General features: G+C 39.8%; 2 protein-coding genes across 7 annotated transcripts in view; one reads left to right on the forward strand and one right to left on the reverse strand.

Annotated features, from left to right (window-relative positions):
• The first annotated feature begins 370 nt into the window (after positions 1-370).
• sav1.S (salvador family WW domain containing protein 1 S homeolog) lies at positions 371-13,284 on the forward strand. Of its 5 annotated transcripts, none has more exons than XM_041574552.1 (6): positions 371-718; positions 3,591-4,022; positions 6,963-7,233; positions 7,999-8,118; positions 9,885-10,040; positions 12,602-13,284. In XM_041574552.1, exons 2-6 carry the CDS (start codon positions 3,644-3,646, stop codon positions 12,798-12,800), a joined length of 1,125 nt encoding a protein of 374 aa, XP_041430486.1. In that variant the 5' UTR covers positions 371-718; positions 3,591-3,643; the 3' UTR covers positions 12,801-13,284. The 5 variants fall into 5 exon arrangements, with proteins under 5 accessions (XP_041430486.1, XP_041430485.1, XP_018087855.1 ...); XM_041574551.1 differs by having other exon boundaries at positions 372-753; positions 12,602-13,283; XM_041574553.1 differs by lacking the exon at positions 371-718 and adding an exon at positions 3,162-3,218.
• Positions 13,285-18,413: 5,129 nt separating this feature from the next.
• atl1.S (atlastin GTPase 1 S homeolog) overlaps positions 18,414-24,323 on the reverse strand; it is a 29,192-nt gene continuing 23,282 nt past the window's right edge. For both annotated transcript variants that reach the window (XM_018232367.2, XM_041574854.1), the window contains exons 12-14: positions 22,542-22,973; positions 20,676-20,690; positions 18,414-18,705 (exon numbers count right to left, since the gene is read on the reverse strand). In XM_018232367.2, the coding sequence (XP_018087856.1) occupies positions 18,595-18,705; positions 20,676-20,690; positions 22,542-22,973 (558 nt within the window). In that variant the 3' untranslated portion in view covers positions 18,414-18,594. The remainder of the gene's footprint in view (positions 18,706-20,675; positions 20,691-22,541; positions 22,974-24,323) is intronic.

Genomic DNA, 24,323 nt, shown 5'->3' on the forward strand with positions numbered 1-24,323 from the left:
TCTGTGTGTTAAGAAGCTTCATTCGTACTGACGTCACACGGCTTCGTTTTATGCTCAGTGCTGACACCTGCTGGCCGTCTGATGAACTACCTGCTAAAGCCAAGCACCGAAATAGCGCCAATGATTCCTTACAGCTTGAGGCGCTATTGAGCCGAGGGGGCAGCGGAGTCATTTGCCCTATAACTACAGTAATGAATGTATGAGCTCTGGTCTAGCATACACACACATACAGGGATGTACAGAGAGCAACTATGACTCTGCTCCGCCTCCAACCAACAAACCAAACAGAGTCAGCCAATGGTAAACGGGGTGCGATGCTACGTCATAGCCTGTTGCAACTACCGCGCATGCGCTTTACAGCAGGCAAGGAGCGAATAAAAGTTTATGGGGAGCTACAGAGAAGGGTCGCGTATAGTTGGGGCGGTGCGGTCACTGGATACATGCGCTGGACCTACCGAGTGAGCAGCGGGATGTGCCGTGTAGTACTGGGCGGCTCACTGGTGGGCGTTACAGGAGATGTTCTTGTGCCTCCGCTAAATAAAAGAAGTGCCGCTGGCCCCTGAACACTAAGGCGCTGGGTGTGCGTGAGGCAGGAGGGGGAACAATAGCGGAGATGCGCCGAGTCGCTGTGGGGGCGCCATAGCCGAGGGGCGGGAATGTTGTTGTCCAGAAAGAAAACCAAGAAAGAAGTTTCGAAGGCTGCGGAGGTGCAGGGGAAGTACGTGAAGAAAGAGACCTCCCCGCTGCTGCGGAGTGAGTGATGGGGCAGATTTAGTGGGGAATTGGGAGACACTTTATCCCTCATCCCATGATACTGAGCTACACTCACTACTTCTTATTCACTTCTGGAACTTGTTTTTATATTCGCCCATTTGAATTTACATATTTTAAATGACCGTATATTAAACGTATTCACCATTCTGCTGATATGTCAGTGTTATTCTATCCCCCCCAACAGCAGCAGCAGCTCCCCAAACACAGAGCACTGGCTGTATGAAACCTGTACACTGGGCTCATCCAGGTCACGACTGACAGTCACTACAGGCCTATTATCAAACAGCACCACACAGGGACACTTCTTTAAAAAAGGGCTTTTCTTGGACAGATAAACAGCGACGTCTCAGACTGGCTTTAATAAAGGCTGTTGGCCTGAAACGTCGCTGTATCCCTTTTTTTAATAAAGACAAAATAGGGACGGGAGAGGTTTTCAATTTAGTCTGAATTCCTTTATTGAATCACTACTTGTTTATACAGGCCTTTGCAGTCCGAAACATGAAGTGCTTCAATAAAGAAATTCAGACTACATTGAAAGCCTCTCCCGTCCCTATTTCGCCTGTGATACTAAGGGGCAGATTTATCAAGGGTCGAAGTGAATTTGAGGGAATTTTTGAAGTAAAAAATATTCGAAATTCAAAGTCGTTTTTTGGATGCTTCGACCATCGAATAGGATACTATGACTTCGAATTTACTTTGAAATGGATTCAAAGTAAAATCGTTTGAATGTTCGATAATCGAAGTACTGTCTCTTTAAAAAAAACTTCGACTTCAATACTTCGCCAAATTAAACCTGCCGAAGTGCAAGTGCTATGATAGCCTATGGGGACCTTCTAGACCATTTTTCTAAGTCTTTACACATCAAAGTAAAATCGTTCGATCGTATGCTAAAATCATTCGATTCGAACGATTTAATCGTGCGATCGAACGATTTTACTTCGATCGTTCGATGGCCAAATTCTGTGAAAAATCCTTTAACTTCGATCTTCAAACTCAAAGTATTTCAATTCGAGGGTCGAATTTCGAAGTATTTATCACTTCGAAATCCGACCCTTGATAAATCTGACCCTAAGTGGAGTTGGCTTCTCCAGCAACTGTTGATGATTAAAAGATTTAAAGAATTTATGAACGAATCTAAAAACAAGGAATTCAATTCTCTTTTTTTTTTTTTTTTTTTTTTTTTTTTTTAAATAAAGGCCTTTTAAAGAAATCTCTCTGTGTGTTGCTGTCTATTGCAAAAATTGTGCCTTCAGTTCGGGTGGAAGTGGCTGTCAGAGACTTGCACCTTATTATATTCAGTACTAAAATATAGGTGGGAGGTGCTGTTTTGATTAAAGGGGTGGTTCACCATAAAGTTAACATTTAGCATGTGATAGAATGACCAATTTTAAACAACTTTCCAATTGGTCTTCATTTTTTATTTTGTTTTTTAAATTATTTACCTTTTTCAGACTCTTTCCAGCTTTCAGATAGGGATCACTGACCCCATCTAAAAAAACAAATGCTTGCTAAGGCTACAAATCTATTGTTCTTGCTACATTTTAGTACTCCTCTTTCTCATCAGACCTCTCCTATTCATATTCCAATCTCTTATTCAAATCAAAGCATGGTTGCTAGGGTAATTTGGAGCCTAGCAACTAGACTGCTTGAATGGCAAACTGGAGAGCGGTTGAATAAAAAGCTAAATAACTCAAAAAAACACAATAACAAATGAAAATCAATTGCAAAATGTCTCAGAATATAACTCTCTACATCATATATGAAGTTATCTCAAAAGTGTAACACCCTTTCATTATTAAATAGTTCAAATTGTTTAAAATGATACAATAGTTGCTAATACTCCAGAGATGCTGCTGGCAAATGTATCAACTAAATGTTGCAAAATTGTAACAGTTCAGAATCTGCACCTGAATTACTGAGCTGCCAGACTCGAACACCAGAGACACAAACATTCAACTTTAAACTTAGATTTTGGAAAAACTGGAAAAAAAAACTGGAAAAAAAATTAAAAAAATGTGAATTCATTGGAAAAAAAGTCTTTACTTCTGGTGAACAATCTTAACAACCAACTGGAAAAGTGTTGGATGGTGAATAACCCCTTTAAAGGGCACCTGTTGGCCAAAAATATTATCCCTAATCAAAGGTGCGGGCTAATAGAGCCCATACTCAAGTTGGGGGATAACAGTAGTTTTTGGGGGTTTTTTTTAAAGGGGTTGTTCACCTTTGAGTTAACTTTTAGTATAATGTAGAGAGTTATATTCTGAGACAATTTGCAATTTTCATTTTTTATTATCTGTGGTTTTTGAGTTATTTAGCTTTTTATTCAACAGCTCTTCAATTTGCAAGATCAGCAATCTGGCTGCTAGGGTCCAAATTACCCTAGCAACCATGCACTGATTTGAATAAGAGACTGGAATATGAATAGGAGAGGCCTGAATAGAAAGGTGAGTAATACAAAATTAGCAATAACAATAAAGTTTGCAGTCTTGCAGAGTATTTGTTTTAAAATGGGGGTCAGTGAGCCGCGTTTGAAATCTGGGAAGAGTCAGAAGAAAAAGGCAAACGATTAAAAAAAAAAAAATTAAAAAGAAATAATGAAGACCAATCAAAAAGTTGCTTAGAATTAGCCATACTATGACTAAAAGTTAACTTGAAGGTGCAGCCATGTTGTGCATAACGCATGTTGCGTAATGCACTGACGTCATGTGCATGCAGGTCGTTGCATTCACTCATTATGTGCATGCATAATAATGCTGTATATTAACTTCACACTTTTGAGAAACGAAGTATTTATGCAAAGTTTGTTGTTCTTTCAGATCTATTGCCTTCTTTTATCCGCCACGGGCCAACCATACCAAGATGGACTCATATGTGCCCACCAGAGACAAATACGACTCCCTACTCTCCCCCAGGAGACGGAGCTGTTTCTAGAAACCAAAGCTTTTTGCGACCACCCGTTCAGAGAGCTCCACAAGAAATTCTGCGCAGAGAGAGCCATAGACTTTCTGCTCCTCCCTATTTAGTAAGGGGACTAAGTGATGTTCCCAGGGAATACGCCTCCTCTTCTCAGTCCTTTTTAACCGATTCCAATACAGTTCTGGAAAATGGAGACGTGAACAGCAGATATTTTTGCTCAGATTTTCAGTATGACGGACAAAGGAGGAGACAAGTTGGGGACTATAGATATTATGAGAACAACAATGACCATCACCAAAGGGTTCCCCAGGGACCTGGCAGGCTCCCAGCTGGTAGGTGAAAACCCACGTGTAACTAAAAAAAAATCTTTCTATGTTGCAGCCTGATATGTGTCCCCATACTGTGTATACTTTACTTTATTCCTACAGTACAAAATAGTGATTCATTAAGAAGAACACGTATTGTAGTGAAGGGACATTGGCAATTAGTGATGAGCGAATCTGTCCCTTTTCACTACGGAAAAATCCACAAAACGGCAAGATTTTGCGGGGCTCATTGAAGTCAATGGGTGTTTATACGTGCAACAGATTTGTACACCAACGACAATATTTCTCACTCCAAATGCATTAAAGTCAGTGGGCGTTTTTTCTTATGGCGACTTTTTTTCTCTAAATGCATTAAAGTCAACGGGAGTTTTTTTCTTATGGCGACTTTTTTGTCCAAATGCATTAAAGGCAATGGGCGCTTTTTTCTTATGGTGACTTTTTTGTCCTAATGCATTAAAGTCAATGGCAGTTTTTTCTTTTGGCGACTTTTTTTCTCCAAATGCATTAAAGTTAATGGGTGTTTTTTTTTATGGCGACTTTTTTGTCCTAATGCATTAAAGTCAATCGCCGTTTTTTCTTTTGGCGACTTCTCTAAATGCATTAAAGTCAATTGGTGTTTTTTCTTACGGCGACTTTTTTTCTCCAAATGCATTAAAGGCAATGGGCGTTTTTTCTTATGCCGACTTTTTTCTCCAAATGCATTAAAGTCAATGGGCGCTTTTTTCTTATGGCGACTTTTTTGTCCTAATGCATTAAAGTCAATCGCCGTTTTTTCTTTTGGCGACTTTTCTCTAAATGCGTTAAAGTCAATCGCTGTTTTTTCTTATGGCAACTTTTTTTTCTCCAAATGCATTAAAGGCAATGGGCGTTTTTTCTTACGGCGACTTTTTTTCTCCAAATGCATTAAAGGCAATGGGTGTTTTTTCTTATGTCGACTTTTTTGTCCTAATGCATTAAAGTCAATGGGCATTTTTTCTTATGGCGGCTTTTTTGTCCTAATTTTATTAAATTCAATGGGCGTTTTTTCTTATGACGACTTTTTTGTCCTAATTTTATTAAAGTCAATGGGCGTTTTTTCTTATGGTGACTTTTTTTGTCCTAATGCATTAAAGTCAATGGACATTTTTTCTTATGGCGGCTTATTTGTCCTAATTTTATTAAAGTCAATGGGCGTATATTTCTCCTAATGCATTAAAGTCAATGAGTGTTTTTTCTTATGAGCATTTTTTGGTGGTGAATTTTTCTGCAGCAAGAACATTTGCACATGATGAAATTCAGAATTTTGCTTTAAACTCATGGCTGGTGAATAAATTCGCTCATCACTACTGTCAATAGTTGTCAATTTGTTCATGGAAACCTTCTGTAGTGTTGAGTTGCAGAGGAAAATTCTCCCAGCCCATAGATACCAATTAAGGTAGCGCCTCCATTGAACTGACTCACAATTATTTATTAAACCTTAGTAGAATCTAAAATGTGGCTTATCACATCTGTAATAAAATGTTGCTGAGAACAGATTCCTTACAGAATGCAAATGTTTTCTCTGCTGAGAGAAAATGCTCCAGGACAAACCGCTTATTTTGCAAGTTTTGGCTTGTTTTTTTTTTTTTTCTCCCTTAAAAATGTTCTAGAGTTGGTGAAGTTACTTGTTTGACACTGTACAACCAACTCTCTCTTTTTTCTTAAAGAGATACAGGTATTGTTGTCACAGGGAAGGGAGAATTCTTAAAACAATGTGAAATAGTGTAAATTAGTGTAATTAGAAATTATTTTTCTAAAACTATTTCTGTTTTCTTGCTTCGTTTCTGCTAAAACAATAGCAATTCTTGTTTTATGGGGATTGTTGATAAACACTAATGAACAAACCAATTGTCTTATACATTAAAGTTAACTGATCGAGTAAATACGGTACTTAAAGTTACCTTAAAGGTGAACCACCCCTTTAAATTGTTTTTCATAAAATGGTTTTATTTTATCTTTCTCTGTATGCTAAAATAGCTTCTTGTAAAACGACAGATCATAACATCTCACTGTACTGGCTGATTTCTCATTCATATATAGATTAAAGTGTTCAGGCCAGTGCTTTAATTCACTATAATTATTGATACAGGTATAGGATCTGTTATCTGGAAACGTGTTATCCAGAATGTTTCGAATTAGGGAATGAACATCTCCCATAGACTCCATTATAATCAAATAATCCAAATGGATTCACTTTTTCTCTGTTATAATAAAACAGTAGCTTGTACAGGTATATGATCTGTAAACCCGGAAACCCATTATTCAGAAAGTTCCAAATTACGGAAAGACCGTCTCCCATAGACTCCATTTTATCCAAATAATCCAAAATTTTAAAAATAATTTCCTTTTTCTCTGTAATAATAAAACAGTATCTTGTACTTGATCCAAACTAAGATATAATTAATCCTTATTGGAAGCAAACCAGCCTATTGGGTTTATTTAATGTTTACATGATTTTCTAGTAGACTTAAGGTATGAAGATCCAAATTATGGAACAATCCATTATCTGGAAAGCCCCAGGTCCAGAGCATTCTGGATAACAGGTCCCATACCTGTTCTTGATCCAAACTAAGACATAATTAATCCTTATTGGAAGCAAAACCAGCCTATTGGGTTTATTTAATGTTTACATGATTTTCTAGTAGACTTAAGGTATGAAGATCCAAATTACGGAAAGACCCGTTATCTGGATAACCGGTGCCATACCTGTAATAGTATTTGCTTTTATGTATTTTAAAATAGCTTCTTATGAAATGACGGATCATATTATTGAAATCTCACTGAACTGACTGATTTTCTCATTCATTTATGAATTAATGTGTTTAGGCCAGTGCTGTAATTCACTATAATTAATATAAATAGTATTTGCTTAACAATTAATCAATGTGATAGGACACTGTGCAAATAATATTTACTTTAATGGTACAGGTATTGGTAGAGTTGCCGCTACATCACTTGGAAATCTAACAAATCACAGCGCTGAAGATATGCCTCTGCTCCCTGGTTGGACAGTGGACTGGACAATAAGAGGAAGGAAATATTACATAGATCACAATACAAACACTACCCATTGGAGTCATCCACTTGAAAGGGAAGGATTGCCCCCTGGTTGGGAGAGAGTTGAATCAGCAGAATTTGGAGTCTATTATGTGGACCATATCAATAAATTGGCCCAATACAGGCACCCGTGTGCTCCAAGGTAAAACTATATAGACAATTCTGTTTGTTGCAGATACCTGCAGTAAAATATGGTGAAACAGAATATTTGACTGCCTTGGCCCTCATAAGATAAACAATTGTAATAATAATAAATGGCAACCCTATATCTCTCACTATTTGCATTAAACACCTGTTTTTTAGAAAGTCAAAACGCAGCATTAAAGGACCTAATTTTTTTTTTTTACAAACACATTTTGTTTGTATTTAACGAAAAAAAAAACCACCAAGACCTCTTTACCTTTAAATTTCGCAGTCTTTATTAAGAAATAACATACCGATTCTCTGCTTGCGCTCCTCTTCAGAAACGGTGCCAGGGCAACGATCCATCGTGCGGCGCTCGATTTCTCCTCCCTGGCTAGCTCCTATAAGGAAAGCAGGGAGGAGAAATCGAGCAGTGCATGATTGATTGTCGCCCTGTCGCCGTTCTTTTAAATGCTACAGCAGCATTTTCTGCATTGTTGAAGGGAAACCCTACCCAATTATTTTTCATGATTTTAGAGCTACACTGTTTCAGGAGCCAAAACCTTTACTGCAGAAATGTGTAAATACTACTTTTATCTGCAATTACATTATCTAATAACTTTGAAAGCAATAAAGGTTTTTAATCTATATTTGAAAGTTACTTAGTTTCTCTAATTATAAGTTACATGACCTGCACGCTTCCTTGTTTTTGTTTAACGTCACATAAAACAAAAAAAACTGATCTACCGTTTGCATAGCTATTCAAGCGTCATATTTTATACAGCCAACTTTTTGCAGGAGTTATTTGCAACCGCTGTTCGGGTAGGACTACATGGACGTTTTCGTCGCGATCCGTCGCGCTGCAACAAAACGCCGGCGGCAAATCGCATGCGACAGAAATAAGGTAAGTGAATGCAATGTCGGATGGTGTCGCAGCGTTGATCCGTCGCATACGATTTGCCGCTGGCGTTTTGTTGCAGCGCGCTAAAAACATCCATGTAGTCCTACCCTATGTCTGTTTGGTACATGGCAAACAGGGTGACTCTTCAATCTCATTTGGACAACGAGATACTTGCATATCAATTTGTATCTCTTTCCGAGTTTAAAGGAGAAGGAAAGGCTAAAATTAAGTAAGCTTTATCAGAATGGTCTATATAAATACACCAGTAAACCCTCAAAGTAATGCTGCTCTGGGTCCTCTGTCAAAAGAAACACTGCATTTCTTCCCTTCTATTGTGTACTCATGGGCTTCTGTATCAGAATTCCTGCCTTCAGCTTAAACCTCCAGGGCAGGGCTTGAGCATGCTCAGTTTGCTCCTCTCCCCCTCCCTCCTCCCATCCCTGCTGTAATCTGAGCTCAGAGCTGTAAGTGAGCAGGGAGAGACTCAGGCAGGAAGTGATGTCACACCAAGTTTATATGGCAGCTTCTATCCTAAACAAACAGAGACAGTGTCTAGAGTTGTATGGTAAAGCATTCTGCAGAATAAATATAGCGTTCTAGCTTGCACTATTGAGGCTAATCTGTTGACAATAAACCGTCTTGGAGCTTTCCTTCTCCTTTAAGATTTAAGTGAGGTAAGAGAGTAAGGGTCAGTCCACACAAGCAGATTCGGGGAGATTTAGGGGCGACAATGTCTCAGAACTGCCTTCGCGTGTCTTCCCGTCCGCTATAATGAAAAGTCGCCTGCAGTAAAGCACACGCGGCGCTTCGTTTTCCGAAGTTGCCTCATGAGGAGTAAAGACACACAGAGCTACTAGTAGCAACTACTTGTCATGGCTACAAAATAGACAATAGTGGCATTTTGTAGCCACAAAAAGTAGCTGCTACTAGTACCTCTGTGTCTTCACCCTTCAGGGGCCATACACTATAAGATAAATTTGGCACTCTCACCAAATGAGCAGATTTTACCCCCGATTTGATCACCTAAGGTGGGCAATATCGGCTTAAAGTGGTGGTTCACCGTAAAGTTCTCTTTTAGTATGCTATAGAATGGCTAATTCTAAGCAAGTTTTCAATTGGTCTTCATTATTTATTCTTAATAGTTTTTACATTTGCCTTTTTCTTCTGACTCATTCCAGCTTTCAAATGGGGGTCACTGACCTCATCTAAAAAACAAATGCTCTGTTAAGCTATAGATTTATTTTTATTGCTACTTATTACTCATCTTTGTATTTGGGCCTCTCCTATTCATATTCCAGTCTCTATATTCAATATATATCACCAACAAGGTGAACAACCCCTTTAAACCGATTGTTCAATTTTATTAGAACAGCCATTGGAGCAGGGACTGCATCAACAAGCTGATGAGGGCCTCAATTAAACCGGAAAATCAAATCTGATGATCCACATCTGCCTGATTTTTGTCCAAATATTAGTGAGGTGGGGCTCATACAATGGTAGATAAGCTGTCAAATTTGCAGCTTAAAGCTTGAAGTCTATGTAGCATTGCTGATAAATGGCGAGTAGAAAGCTCTGCAGGACTGGATGGAAGTAGTTCCTTTCTCTTGGCAATGAGTTCAGCTGTACAATGGGGAGACAATATGCAGAAATAATAGTTGCTCTCAGTCATACATAGATACAACCGGCAATATTTTTTATAGGGCAAAAAAAGAAAAAAAAATATTTTTGGCAAAATCTTCTTGTAACTCCTCAATGTATTTTTCTTGTAGTGTCCCCCGGTATGACCATCCACCCCCTCTCCCTCCTCCAGTAACTTATCAGCCTCAGCAAGTAGAAAGAAGTCAGCCCTTGCTTGTCCCAGCTAATCCTTATCACACAGCACAGATTCCTGACTGGCTTCAGGTTTATGCTCGGGCACCTGTAAAGTGAGTCGTTTTTCAGACAAGTTTCTGTCTTGATTATTGTATCCATGTTCTTGTGTTATTGCATTAATACTGTGGCAGCTGTTTTAGCTTAAGTCAGGCTGTGACATAGGCCATTATGTGATATAAAATACACAATGCACAGGCAGCTAATGTTTGCCAGTCTCAATGTTTTATATCGGCAAGTTCTTGGCTAAAACAACAGATACATTTGACCCCTTGTACATTCGGAACACATACAGCCACTTTGGTGTAAAACATAGTGGGGCTCATTTATCAACACTGGGCAGATTTGCCCAAGGGCTGTTACCTATAGAAACCAATCAGTGATTAGCTTTTTAAAGCCAGCTGCAAGTAGAACAATGAATGCAGCAATCTGATTGGTTGCCATGGGTTGCAGCCCATGAGCAAATTTGCCCAGTGTTGATAAATGACCCCCAGTGACTGTAATTCTGAAGGTATAAAGAATCAGTCTTTTCTGTAAACAAGATAAAAACAGAGATGAATGTGCTACTGTAAGGAAACCTTACCGGACTATTGTGGAAGATGGCAGCGCCCAGCCTTCCCACGCAGCACCACGTCAGAGCGTCGACGTGCTCCGCAATGGACGCCAAAGGCGGAATAGACGCCAGCATCAGGACGCCAGCGTTGACGTCGGAATAGACGCCAGCGTCAGTACGTCTGCGACAGTCACCAGCGTCATGACGTCATCACGACTATTTTGGCGCCAAAGGATGCCTATTTAAGAAGCCTGGACACAAAGAACATTGTCCAATTATAGGTTCCACTATATCGTGTTCCTGGGTACGTTCTGTGACTTTTCTGCTATTGATTCCTGTTTATTGACCTTGACCTTTAACAAGAAGTAAATAAAAAAAATGTTTTGCCCTAATGAAGTACCAACTGCCCATCATATATCTTTGATTAGCACTCACAATGTTACTTTCCTCCTGTGTAAGGTGCCTATGTATTAGGTGCTCCCTAAAGAGGTCCTACACATAAAATGCTTGTCTTTTCATAATTGTTTTATCGGAATTGTTCAGTATAAAAATAACTGTGTAAATAGATAGGCTGTGCAAAATAAAAAATATTTCTGATATAGTTAGTTAGCCAAAAATGTAATGTATAAAGGCTGGAGTGACTGGATGTGTAACATAATAGCCAGAACACTTCTTAATTATATATTATTTACTTGCACTGGTAAAACTTATCTGTTTGCTTCAAAAATGCTGCAATCGTTTATATAAACAAGCTTCTTTGTAGCCATGGGGGCAGCCATTCAAGCACAGGATACACAGTAGATAACAGATAAGCTCTGTAGTATACAATGTGATTCTTCAGAACTTATCTGTTATCTACTGTTTGTCCTGTGCTTGAATGGCTGCCCCCATCGCCACAACGCAGCTTGTTTAAAGGAGAACTATCATGAAAATTCAATATAAGCTTCAGCATACTGAAATAAGAAACTTTCTAAGTACAATCAATTATATATTATGCAATATTTCTGAAATATTTAAGTTATCTTCACTTTCCTCTCTCCACATCTGTTTCTCTTCATTCTGTCTTCATTAAGGAGTTGGGTGTCAGATGAATGATCCAAAATATCTTATAGGGGGGCTTTTTTTGCCTATAAGATGGATTAGAGCTCACTCTATTAAAATCACCAGACATCATGTCTCTCTACATGCAGAATTTGTGCAAAAGAATTAATAATGGATGGAGGGCACACCAAAATTTTCAAAAAATGATAAGAGGTGCAGAAACAAATGTTACCCCTACTGCAGGTAACCTGTATCAATATTAAATGTCTGTATGTCCGCACACTCAGAACAAAATGCAATTTAGAGAGAGAGTGGTTTGAACGCTTGTTTCTTGCTTGCTATGTATAACTAATGAGTGGGTTTTATTCTATGCGATTTTTTTAAAATTGTACAAATTGTGCCATGTGTTGTATGGCGCTGTCTATGTCAAATGCCTTTTTCTGCATAAAAGTAAAAATTATTTTTTCAAACCACTCTCTCTCTCTAAATTGCATTTTGTTCTGAGTGTGCGAACATACAGACATTTAGAATTTGTGCAAAAGGCAGTTATTTTGTTAGATTTTGTTTGTACTGGAATCGGTTATTTGAGTGAGCTCTAATTTATCTGCTAGGAAAGGAAGCCTCCCTCTATAAGAAATATTGGATCATTCATTTGACACCCAACTCCTACATGAAGACAGAATGAGAAGAACCAGATGCTGAGAGAGGAAAAGTGATGATAAACTTGATTATTTGAGAAACAATGCAGAATTTATAATTGATTTTTTTTAGAAAGTTTCTTATTTCAGTATGAGGAAGCTTATCGCGATAGTTCTCCTCTGATAAAAACTATAGTTGTGTTCCTGAAGCAAACAGACCAATTTTACCCCTGCTTTAAAACACATACATTTTTTGCTGTTACTGTTCCTTTAAGACTAGTTCTGAAACTCGTATTTTGATACTATTTGGCTGGGAAACAATAGCACTTCTCTTGTCCTGGGTAATCATTCATAATAATAATCGAGTTTTCCATTGTTTCGCTAGATACGACCACATCCTGAAGTGGGAACTCTTTCAACTGGCCGATTTGGACACGTACCAGGGAATGCTAAAGCTGCTTTTCATGAAGGAACTGGAACGCATTGTGAAACTATACGAGGCATATAGGCAGGTTCTTATCACTGAGGTGGAGACTCGGAAGCAGAGACAGCAGTGGTACTCGCAGCATAACAACCATTTCTGACCGTCTCTCTATTATTCTCTTTATCTGTCTTTCTACAACATTGACCTTGAAATGGGCAGAACAGATTCCACGTGTGACTTGCAGCTGGTAATAAAGAAGTTGTCCACCAACGGGGTCATCAGAACGGTTTATTTGTGACCATTTTTGTAAAGTTTAAGCAATTGCCAGTGCAAAATCTTTTGAGATATTTATACAGTTTTAGAAGTAGGAAATCGGGACACAATAAGGGAACTTTTCATGTTTCACAATCCATTTAGATGTTTTTCCAGACACTTTGTAAACAATGTATATTTATTATAAACCGTAAACAACTGACTGAACTGCAGCTTAACTAAATGCAATAATGGAACAGTGTTTTACAGTAAGGCCCATAAATCTTTGGACAGAGACAACCTTTTTCTAATTTGGGTTCTGTACATTACCACAATGAATTTTAAATGAAACAACTCAGATGCAGTTGAACTGCAGACTTTCAGATTTAATTCAGTGGGTTGAACAAAAAGATTGCATAAACATGTGAGGAACTAAAGCCTTTTTTTAACACAATCACTTCATTTCAAGGGCTCAAAAGTAATTGGACAAATTGAAAAACTGAAAATAAAATGTTCATTTCTAATACTTGGTTGAAAACCCTTTGCTGGCAATGACAGCCTGAAGTCTTGAACTCACGGACATCACCAGATTCTGGGTTTCCTCCTTTTTAATGCTCTGCCAGGCCTTTACTGCAGCGGCTTTCAGTTGCTGTTTGTTTGTGGGCCTTTCTGTCCGAAGTTTAGTCTTCAACAAGTGAAATGCAGCTTAATTGGGTTCAGATCAGATGACTGACTTGGCCATTCAAGAATATTCCACTTCTTTGCTTTAATAAACTCCTGGGTTGCTTTGGCTGTATGTTTTGGGTCATTATGAAACGCCTCCCAATCAATTTGACTGCATTTAGCTGGATTTGAGCAGACAGTGTCTCTGAACATCTCAGAATTCATTTGTCTGCTTCTGTCCTGTGTCACATGATGGATAAACACTAGTGTCCCACTGGCAGCCATGCACGCCCAAGCCATCACACTGCCTCCCAAATGTTTTATACATCATGTGCTATGCTTTGTATCATGAGCTGTTCCACACCTTCTCCATACTTTTTTCTTGCCATCATTCTGGTAGAGGTTGATCTTGGTTTCATCTGTTCAAAGAATGTTTTTCCAGAACTGTGCTGGCTTTTTTAGAATTTTTTTTTTTTTTTAGCAAAGTCCAATGTAGCCTTTCTATTCTTGATGCTTATGAGTGGCTTGCACCTTGCAGTGCACCCTCTGTATTTACTTTCATGCAGTCTTCTCTTTATGGATATCGATACTCTGCCTCCTGGAGAGTGTTGTTCACTTGTTTGGCTGTTAGAAATGATTCTGAGATCATCCACCACTATTGTCTCCCATAGACGTCCAGGTCTTTTTGCGTTGCTGAGTTCACCAGTGATTTCTTTCTTTCTCAGGATGTACCAAACTGTAGATTGTGCCACTCCTAATATTGTAGCAATTTCTCGGATGTTTTTTTTCTGTTTCTGCAGCTTAAGGATGACATTTTTTCACCTGCATGGAGAGGTCCTTTGACCGCATACAAGCCCCCCCCATCAACTCCAGGGCTTTTATCTGCTCCATTGATAATGACATAACGAAGGAATTGCCCACACCTGTCCATGAAATAGCCTTTGAGTCAATTGTCCAATTACTTTTGAGCCCCTGAAATCAAGTGATTGTGTTAAAAAAAGGCTTTTGTTCCTCACATTTGTATGCAATCTTTTTGTTCAACCCACTGAATTAAAGCTGAAAGTCTGCAGTTCAACTGAATCTGAGTTGTTTCATTAAAAATTTATTGTGGTAACGTACAGAACAAAAATTGGAAAAAAGTTCTCTGTCCAAAGATTTATGGGCCTAACTGTATAAATAAGTGTGATATCTTAATGGTTATTGGGTATTTTATATCATTGTCTTTTAGTTATCCATTAATATTGATATGAACTCTTTTCCTTATATACATCAGCAAGGCTTTCCCTTGTGATTCTGTTTTAACTACCTTAAGAAATGTATGTATTTTAATATCAAAATGTTACAAATCTCTTGGTCACAACTTGAATTATTCATGGTATTCCTCTCTAATTTCTATTTCCAGGCCTTGGGGAATAAAGAATATTAGATTTTGATCCCCCAAATAAATTATTTGTGCATTAACCCTGCTTTCAAATGTATAATTTGTATTTATTCATATGTCTGAAAATTCTATTTTATAGCTTGATACAGCACACACCCCTCTCTGTGATTATACATTGCCCCGCTCCTAATATACAGCTTCTGGTTCATTGTAACCTGGAAAAAAAAAATAGTTTTCTCCGTTTTACTGAGGCTCAGCAAAAAGTTGAAACCCCTTTTGAAACTAAGGTGTTAAACAAATATAAGTTGCTGGTTTGAAGGCAGAAGTTGCCAGTTAGGGAGGGAACGATGCTGTAGCCAGGGGTGCGGTGCCAATGTATTTAAAGCTGTTAGGGTGAGATTTGGGTAGGATATTCGTGCTCTATTGCACATGACATTTGGGGGTTAGAATATAATTGCTGTCCCTGAACTCTAAAAATAATGGCTTCATAATTACATTTGTTTATTGGCTCTGACCAAATGTTGAACTGCAAAGGGAGCTTAAAGGAACAGTTGAATGTAAAAATAAAAACTGGGTAAATAGGCTGTGCAAAATAAAAAATGTTTCTAATATAGTTAGTTAGCCAAAAATGTAATGTATAAAGGCTGGAGTGACTGGATGTCTAACAGAACAGAACAGAACAGAACACTACTTCCTGCTTTTCAGCTCTCTAACTCTGAGTTAAGGTGGCCATACACGGGCCGATAAAAGCTGCCGACAGACTGTGTCGGCAGCTTATTGGCCCGTGTATGGGGGCCCCCGACGGGCTTCCCCGATCGAGATCTGGCCGAAAGTCGGCCAGATCTCGATCGGATGGGTTTAAAAATCCCGTCGGATCGCGGCCGCATCTGTTTGTTGATGCGGTCCCGCGATCCGACCGCCCGTTTGAGAATGCTAGGATCCGATCGTTGGGCCCTAGGGCCCACGATCGGATCTGGCCAATATTGCCCACCTCAAGGTGGGCATATCGGAGGGAGATCCGCTCGTTTGGCGACATCGCCAAACGAGCGGATCTATCCATGTATGGGGACCTTTAGTCAGCGACTTTAAAGGACAATACAACCCTAACGTAAAAAACCCCTACCCTACATAGACCCCCTCCTTCTTCCTCTGGGCAAATGCCCCTAATGTTTTACTTACCCTTCGGTGCAAATTCAGGCATCAGAGTTCACGGGCGACATCTTCTTCTCTTCGTAAATCTTCAGCATGCGCAGTTGGAGCAATTTTCTGTTTGGTGACAACTGCAAATGCGGCGAAATTCACAAAAGTTGCCGAAGAGCCGGTCTCATTCTGAAGATTAACGAATCGGCTGAAGATGGCACCCGTGAACTCCAATGCCTGAATCTGCACAGAGGGGTAAGTAAGACGTTAGGGGCATTTGCCAGGGTAACACTTAGGCTGGGGGGACGGACGACAGAGGGGGTCTATGTATGGTAGGGGTTTTTTGACGTGGGGTTGAATTCTCATTTAAGGTGGGCCACATGGGACATAACTATTCAGTGAGTTTGCAATTGATCCTCCGCATTCAGCTCAGATTCAAAAGCAACAGTTATGTCCCATGTGGCCCTCCTTCAAGTCACTGCCTGGTAACCAATCAGTGGAAACCATGAGAGCTGCAAAGCAGGAAGTAGTGTTCTGTTATGTTATACATCCAGTCACTTCAGCCTTTATACATTACATTTCTGCCTAACAAACTAAATATGTTTTATTTTGCACAGTCTATTTATTTACCCAGTTTTTATTTTTACACTGAACTGTTCCTTTAAGCCCAAAAGGACTGAAAACCAGGCCACATCCTTACTGAGGGCCAAACATTGATTTACAGACTATTTTTAGCCCACAACTGTTCATATGGCCAGCTTTACATCACTTTTGGTGTAACAATATTGTTTGCTGACTGTTATTTAGATTTTACTTTCAATAAACACAAATGTAAAAAAAAAACAAATCTGAAATCCATAATTTGCAGTAAGGCTTAAAGGAACAGTAACACCAAAACCATGAGAAATGTGCTGCATGTGTCAGGTTTACATGTATGCAGAATAATGTCCAGAGTTCATCAGCATGGTATATCTGAAAGGGGGGTTGTTATAGAGAGACTTCACCCAGACAGCTAGTAGTTTGTTTGAAAAGCTGAGAGTATCTTATAGACAATTGTTTCTGTAAATTGGCAGTGAGATATGAGAACGTTTGTGTGGCAAGTACTGTCCTTAGGGAGACTCGCTTCTCCTGGCAGCTCAATGTAAGGTTAGTGTTTCAAACGGCCATAGGCCATTGGTGTGGCAGCTCTCAGTAGAGGAGGTGTTTTTCACTTAACAGAGACCATTGCGTGAATAAGTATTTTTATCTAAAAAAAATTAAAGGAACAATAACATCAAAAAATAAAAGTATTTTAAAGTAATACAAATATAATACAGTGTTGCCCTGCACTGGTAAAACTGGTGTGTTTGCTTCAGAAACACTACTATTGTTTATATAAATAAGCTGCTGTGTAGCAATGGGGGCAGCCATTCAAAGGAGAAAAGGCTCAGGTTACACAGTAGATAAGCTCTGTAGAACATAATGGTGTTATCTGTTATCCACTATTTAACCTGTGCCATATAGCCGCCTTTTCAATTTCCTCCATTACTACACAGCAGCTTGTTTATATGAACTATAGTAGTGTTTCTGAAGCAACACACCAGTTTTACCACTGCAGGACAACACTTCATTATATTTTCATTACTTTAAAACACTTTAATTTTTTGGTGTTACTGTTCCTTTAACTCAGGAATAAATGAAACGTTCTGATCACAGAAGTGGAGGTTTTGGATCTGTGGCATCAGGGATGCCCAACCTGCACCTCTTTCAGTTCTGACCTGCATTCCACTGCGTTCCTTTACTGACTCCACCTCTGGTGCTGCTGCAGTAGAAGACACGGCTTGACATGGGGCAGATTTACTAAGGGGTGAAGTGGCCGTTGCTAGCGAAAATTCACCAAAAAAATAATATGGGGTTTTTTTCCCACCAAAGACATCTGCCCCCTTTATCCAGTCTTTATCCGACAGTCGGACAGGAAGTGAAGGAGAATCGCATGTAAGAACTACATTTATCCGACTGTCGGATGAAAACAACCGCATTAGTCCTTACATGCGATTCTCTTTCACTGACAGTCGGTTAAATGCGGTGCGTTTTCATCCGACATTCGGATAAATGTAGTTCTTACATGCGATTCTTCTTCACTTCATGTTTCAACACAACATCCGACACATTGCATGCGTTTCATCGTATGGCGACGTGTCGGCACCAGATCATGGAGTTCCTCCCTTAATTTCATGGTAAGCTACTTCTAAGCTCTGTGCAGCCATGTCTAAGCAGTAGCCCTACCATAGACAAAGTTGCAGTTTAGAAGCAGACACCTCCCACCCGTGTAGCAACAAGTTCTATAAAGACCACAACTGAACAATGGCAGCTTTATTGTCTCCCTGTGTTGTTGTTGTTCTCTGTGAGTAAACGTCAGTCCTTTGTACAGATATCAGGAAGTGAACTCTAATGTTCATGCAGCGTGTCGTCTTTATAATCCAAAGGGACTGGTACCTCAGTGAACCACATAAAAGAAACGGAATAATGAAAGCCACAGCTATATGTGTTTTCTCTCTGTCTCTTCGCCAGCGTCTGCCTGTGGCACAGGAAAAGCCTGATGATACAAGTGTCTGTGAGTGGCTGCAGCATTGTATAGTTTGTATAACGCCTGCAAGTACAAACACAACATTACAAGTCACCTTGACATGTGTGAGTTAATATTGGGGCATGTTTACTAACATTGGAGATAAATATCTGGAGACATTTCTGGAGATGTTGCCCAATCAATCAGCAATTAGATTTAAACAGTGAACTACACGTTAAGCTGGCAGTAGACGCAAAGATTTGATCGTACCAATCTTTGATTCGTGCGATTTTCGGGCCGTGTGTGGAGTGTCCAGACATTTTTCGTGCCATGGTGACCATGGTTAAGACAATCGGAAAGGTTAGAAAATTTCTGGCGGCTACCCATATCTCTGCATGTATTGCCGATCTGCTGATATCAGTGGGAGACTGTCACTAGCTTTTGTTGGACATAACTTTCGTACGATTGCTGTCAGGGGCAGAATATCGTCTGATCTTTTCTTTTCTACTTTATTTGATCTGAATGGTTAAGCTGGCCACAGACGCAAAGATCCGATCGCACGAATCAACTTACGACCGGACTTTCCCATCTCCCGACCCTCCACTAACCATTCAGATCAAAGTCTTACCATTCAGATCAAATAAAGAATCCTCAATTCGTACGATTGGATCTTTGCGTCTATGGCCAGCTTTAGTGGCAGGTCGGGAGATGGCACAGAATGATCGTTCGTTCAATGTGAAGGTAAATCTGTACGTCTGGCCACCTTTAGAAAACAAAAGCAATGATCTGATTGGTTGCTTTGGGCAACATCTCCAGAAATCTGTCCAGATATTTATCTCTAATGTTAGTTAACATGCACATTGGAGATAAATATCTGGAGAGATTAAGTTGAAGTTAAGGTGGCCATACACGTAGAGATCCAATCTCTCCCCAATATGCCCACATTGAGGTGGGCGATAGTGGGCTGATCCGATCGTGGGCCCTAGGGCCCAAAGATTGGATCATAATGTAGGCAAAACAGGCAGAACGAACAGATGAAGCTGCAATCCAATGGGACTCTGTCAGCAGCTTTTATCGGCCCGTTAATGGCCAGCTTTAGAAAACAAAAGCAAAGATCTGATTGGCTGCTATGGGCAACATCTCCAGAAATCTCTCCAGATATTTATCTCCTGTGTTAGTAAACATGCACATTGGAGAATAAATATCTGGAGAGATTTCTGGATCAGCAATAAGATTAAAGCTGGCCATAGACTCCAAGATCCGCTCGTTTGGCGACATCGCCAAACGAGCGGATCTTTCCCCGATATGCCACTAAACTGCGTGGCTATATCGGGGGTAATTCGAACGTTCGGCCGTATGGCCGAACGATCGAATTACGATGCGCCAAGCGGCTCCGACGGGTCGGTCGGGTAAAAATCCAACCTTCCCGATCGATATCGTGGCCAGATATCGATCGGGAAGACCCGTCGGAAGCCCCCATACACAGGCAGATAAGCTGTCAAATCGGTCCAAACGACCGATATCGGCAGCTTTATCTGCCCTTGTATGGCCACCTTTAAACAGTGAATTATAGGTTAAGGTGGCCATACACGTAGAGATCCAATCTCTCCCCCGATATACCCACATTGAAGTGGGTCCCTAGGGCCCAACGATCAGTGCTGTTGTTGTGGCATAAACTTGCTCCAGGCCTCAATGCTTCAGATCTCTCAGCACCCGTGGGTAACACATAACACACCCCTTGCAGATTTAGAGGTAATCATGGGTGCCGGATAACACGCACTTTGGGTATATATTTATGTAGATACAGTAGAACCCCCTTTTTAAATCTCCTGACTTTAAGTTTTCCCTCATTTTACATTGTTGTTTTGTGGTCCCACCTATATATTATGCATAATACATTTCCCTGGATTTTACACCATTTTTTTCTGGTCCCCTGAAAAACGTAAAATGGGGGTTCTACTGTATATGCATCCTAAATTAAAATGCCAGCCAAATAACAGTTATGCCTAGTTAGAGCCCTTATGTGCAAGGTTGGATAAAAACATTTAACCTACCTCGTTGGTGCTTCCCTTTTGCAAAAATAAAAGAGAAAAAAGAGAGGAAAAGATAAATGAGTAAGCAGCAAGTAATATACATTTATCCTCCTCACAACTGACAGTGTAAACTCTCCACATTTTATTTCTAACACTTCACATGGGAAAAGGGAAAATACTTTTGTCTGAACATTTTGTTCCCTTTCCTTATTCTCACCACAGCAAAGGCCATTTCTTTACCCAAGGGAGCGGGACAGTTATCTGCCATTTACAGATGTCACGCAACGTTATACTTTTGTGTTTTTAGTAGCTGTTTTGATAAGTAGTTGTGTGTGTGTGTGTATACATACTAGAGTTGCACCGAATCCAGGATCCAGTTCGGGGTTCGGCCTTTTTCAGCAGGATTCAGATTTGACTGAATCCTTCTGCCCGGCTGAACCGAATCCGCATATGTTAATTAGGGACAGGGAGGGAAATCGCGTGACTTTTTGTTTCAAAACAAGGAAGTACATTTTTTTTCCTCCTTCCCACCTCTAATTTGCATATGCAAATTAGGATTCGGATTCAGTGTTCGGCCGAATCATTCGCAAAGGATTCGGGGGTTCAGTCGAATCCGAAATATTGCATTCGGTGCATCCCTAATACATACAGTCACTATTGTAATGTACCTGCTACTGTCAATTAGTAAGGAGACTATTTAAATTTACTTATAAATATGAATGCTGGCTTCCTATACATCCAGTTAAAAATCACTAGCGGTAACATAAATGTCTCTAGTACAGACGTCTCACTGAAAATACAGGCAGCCTTTAGCAATGGGCCATTACTGAATCATAGGAGCAATACAGTGCAGCAATGCAGTCACCTATACCAACCAATCGATTGTACTACAGACAGTAAATGAAAGCAGAGATATGATTAGACACTATTTGTTACATTGCTAGCACAATTTATCAACAATATTAGCATATTATTTCATTCATGTATAGTCATTGAATTCAGACTAGATGCAGTTTGGGGGTCTAGGAACACCCCATGGGTACTTACACATAGGCTTGGGGTTTCCTTTAGCAAAATTAAGTATAAGTCTAATGTTATTCAATGATAACCCGTACATGCCATTTGAATGTACCCACTAGCGCCAATGTGGGTGCCTCTCTGCTTAAAGGGATACTGTCATGGAGAAAAATGTTTTTCAGCTAATAGTGCTGCTCCAGCAGAATTCTGCACTGAAATTAATTTCTCAAAAGAGCAAACAAATTTATTTTATATTTTATGTTGAAATCTGACGTTGGGCTAGACATATTGTCAGTTTCCCAGCTGCCCCCAGTCAGTGACTTGTGCTCTGAAGTTGGAGTGAGATCACCCCCCTCCCTTTCCCCCCCAGCAGCCCATCATCAGAACAATGGGAAAGTAACCAGATAGCAGCTCCCTAACACAAGATAACAGCTCCCTGGTAGATCTATGAACAACACTCAATGGTAAAATCCAGGTCCCACTGCGACACATTCAGTTACATTGAGAAGGAGAAACAGCAGCCTGCCAGAAAGCAGTTCCATCCTAAAGTGCTGGCTCTTTTTGAAAGCACATGACCAGGCAAAATGACCCGAGATGGCGCTTACACACCAATATTACAACTAAAAATAAATACACTTGTTAGGTTAGGAATTACATTTTACAGGGTAAATTATTTGCAGCGTAAACTGTGTAATTTAGAAATAAAAATGGCCTCATAAAAACCATGACAGAATCCCTCAGTTTATCTATACCATAAGGGCAGATGAGACGGGAGTTAGTTGAGTAGGAGGTCAGATTCTTGATGATATTTGCTGTACAGATGAGTAAGTGTGTCTGTTTATATGTTTGTATTAGCAGAGTAATGCTTACCTGGTCCCACAGAGCTGATGCCACCTGATCTATTACTGCTCCCAACTCTCTGTATTCCCCTGAATATCTGATATATGCCCAGGTGCACAGTGTGATAAGAGTCAGTCCCATTATCATGTTGCACAGACTGGCTATTATGTCCAAACCTATAAAACCAGTAACAGCCGCCAGCACGTAAGTGACGAATATGACCACAAAGAGAGTTGCAGGAGTGCGAGCGGCATGGAATATGTTCTTGCTGTCATTATGCTTGATATACTGTACATATAGCTCATCTATTTCACTTTCCAGTTGTTGGAGGTAACGGCGGCTGAATTCTTCTCCTCCCATTTTTTTTACCCCACGGAACAGCTTCACTGCTTCTTCTTTCAGATGCTGGTGTCGCTGCTGCAGATCAGCGGGTGCCAAGAAAGGTTTGTCGCCCCCGCATACCTGTAAAAGTGATCACATTGCTGGCTTTTACTCATATAATAAGGTGATATTAAGAGGTATCACACCCTGGATTGACAGGGGTTGCTTCCCATTTTCATTAATGAAAACAAAGCTCAAATCACATTTTCAGTGTAGAGCGACTGAAGGAATTACAAGCGTTGTTTATTCAGATATGAAACGAGTAGGTAGAAAGTATGGTACGGTCTAAAATATATGGTATGTGTAATACAGCTCCTGCTATACCACAAGGTAATATCATTTTTTTACCCTTTCTTTTAAAGTGGAACTAAAGTCTAAAATAGAATAAAGCTAGAAATGCTGTATTTTGTATACAAAAAATAAACTTACAGCACCATAAGCCTAATTAAACAAATGATTTATGCTTTCAAAGTTGGCCACAGGGGGTCACCATCTTGTAACTATGTTATACATCTTTGCAAGACCAAGACTGTGCACATGCTCAGTGTGGTCTGGGCTTCAGTTGGGAGGTTAAGCTTAGGGATCGTCATAAATTATCAAAACATCACAAGTCAAATAATATCTGCCATAGAAGCCAATACAGCAGGATTAATAAACAGAATATGCAGACTGCACTGGGTCTATGGATACAAATCTCTACATGGTCGCCGGCTGCTCTACAGGGAAACCAACAAAGCTGCTTGAGTTCTGGGAAGTAAGGTGGGGCCTCCCCCTGCCATTTGAAAGTATGGTCAGTTTCCCTGCAGAGCAGTTAGGGATTGTCTGCAGCAGCCAGAGCAAGTAAAACAAAGGGGGAATTTCACTGCATACAGTCAAGTTTCTTATAAAAACGGTACACGTTTTTTAATTGAAGTATATTGGAGATATATTTTTTTTCATTAAAGAAAGTAAAAATTGGATTTTATTTTTTGCCTTTACATCCCCTTTAATAGCCCAGGCATGTAAACTGAGCACGGTTCTACTTTCAAAGTGAATGTGGGTAACACCAGTATAAGCATACCTCCCAACATTTTGGAAATAAAAAGAATGACTAAAAAGTTGCCGTGGCAAAATCTTTTTGACCACTCCCATTTCCGTGGCCACGCCCCCTACTTACCATGTTCATTTTACAAAATTTGGCAGGTCATGAAAGTTTAAACATATTTCTGTGTTTTCGGTGAATTGACCGTGTCCCTGTTACAAAAGTATCTTATCTGCAGCTAATTAAGTTAGAGTTTACTGGCTGTTCAGTGCAGAGAAAATTGGGACTTTCCAGTACAAACGAGGGACTGCGGGTTGAGCTGTCAAAAGAGGGACTGTCCTTCTGAAAACTTGACAGTTGGGAGGTATGGTATAAGAGATACCTCTACAGAGGTGGAATAAAATGTCTAC

The sequence above is a fragment of the Xenopus laevis genome, chromosome 8S (assembly GCF_017654675.1).
Source record: "Xenopus laevis strain J_2021 chromosome 8S, Xenopus_laevis_v10.1, whole genome shotgun sequence".
Lineage (NCBI taxonomy): Eukaryota > Metazoa > Chordata > Amphibia > Anura > Pipidae > Xenopus > Xenopus laevis.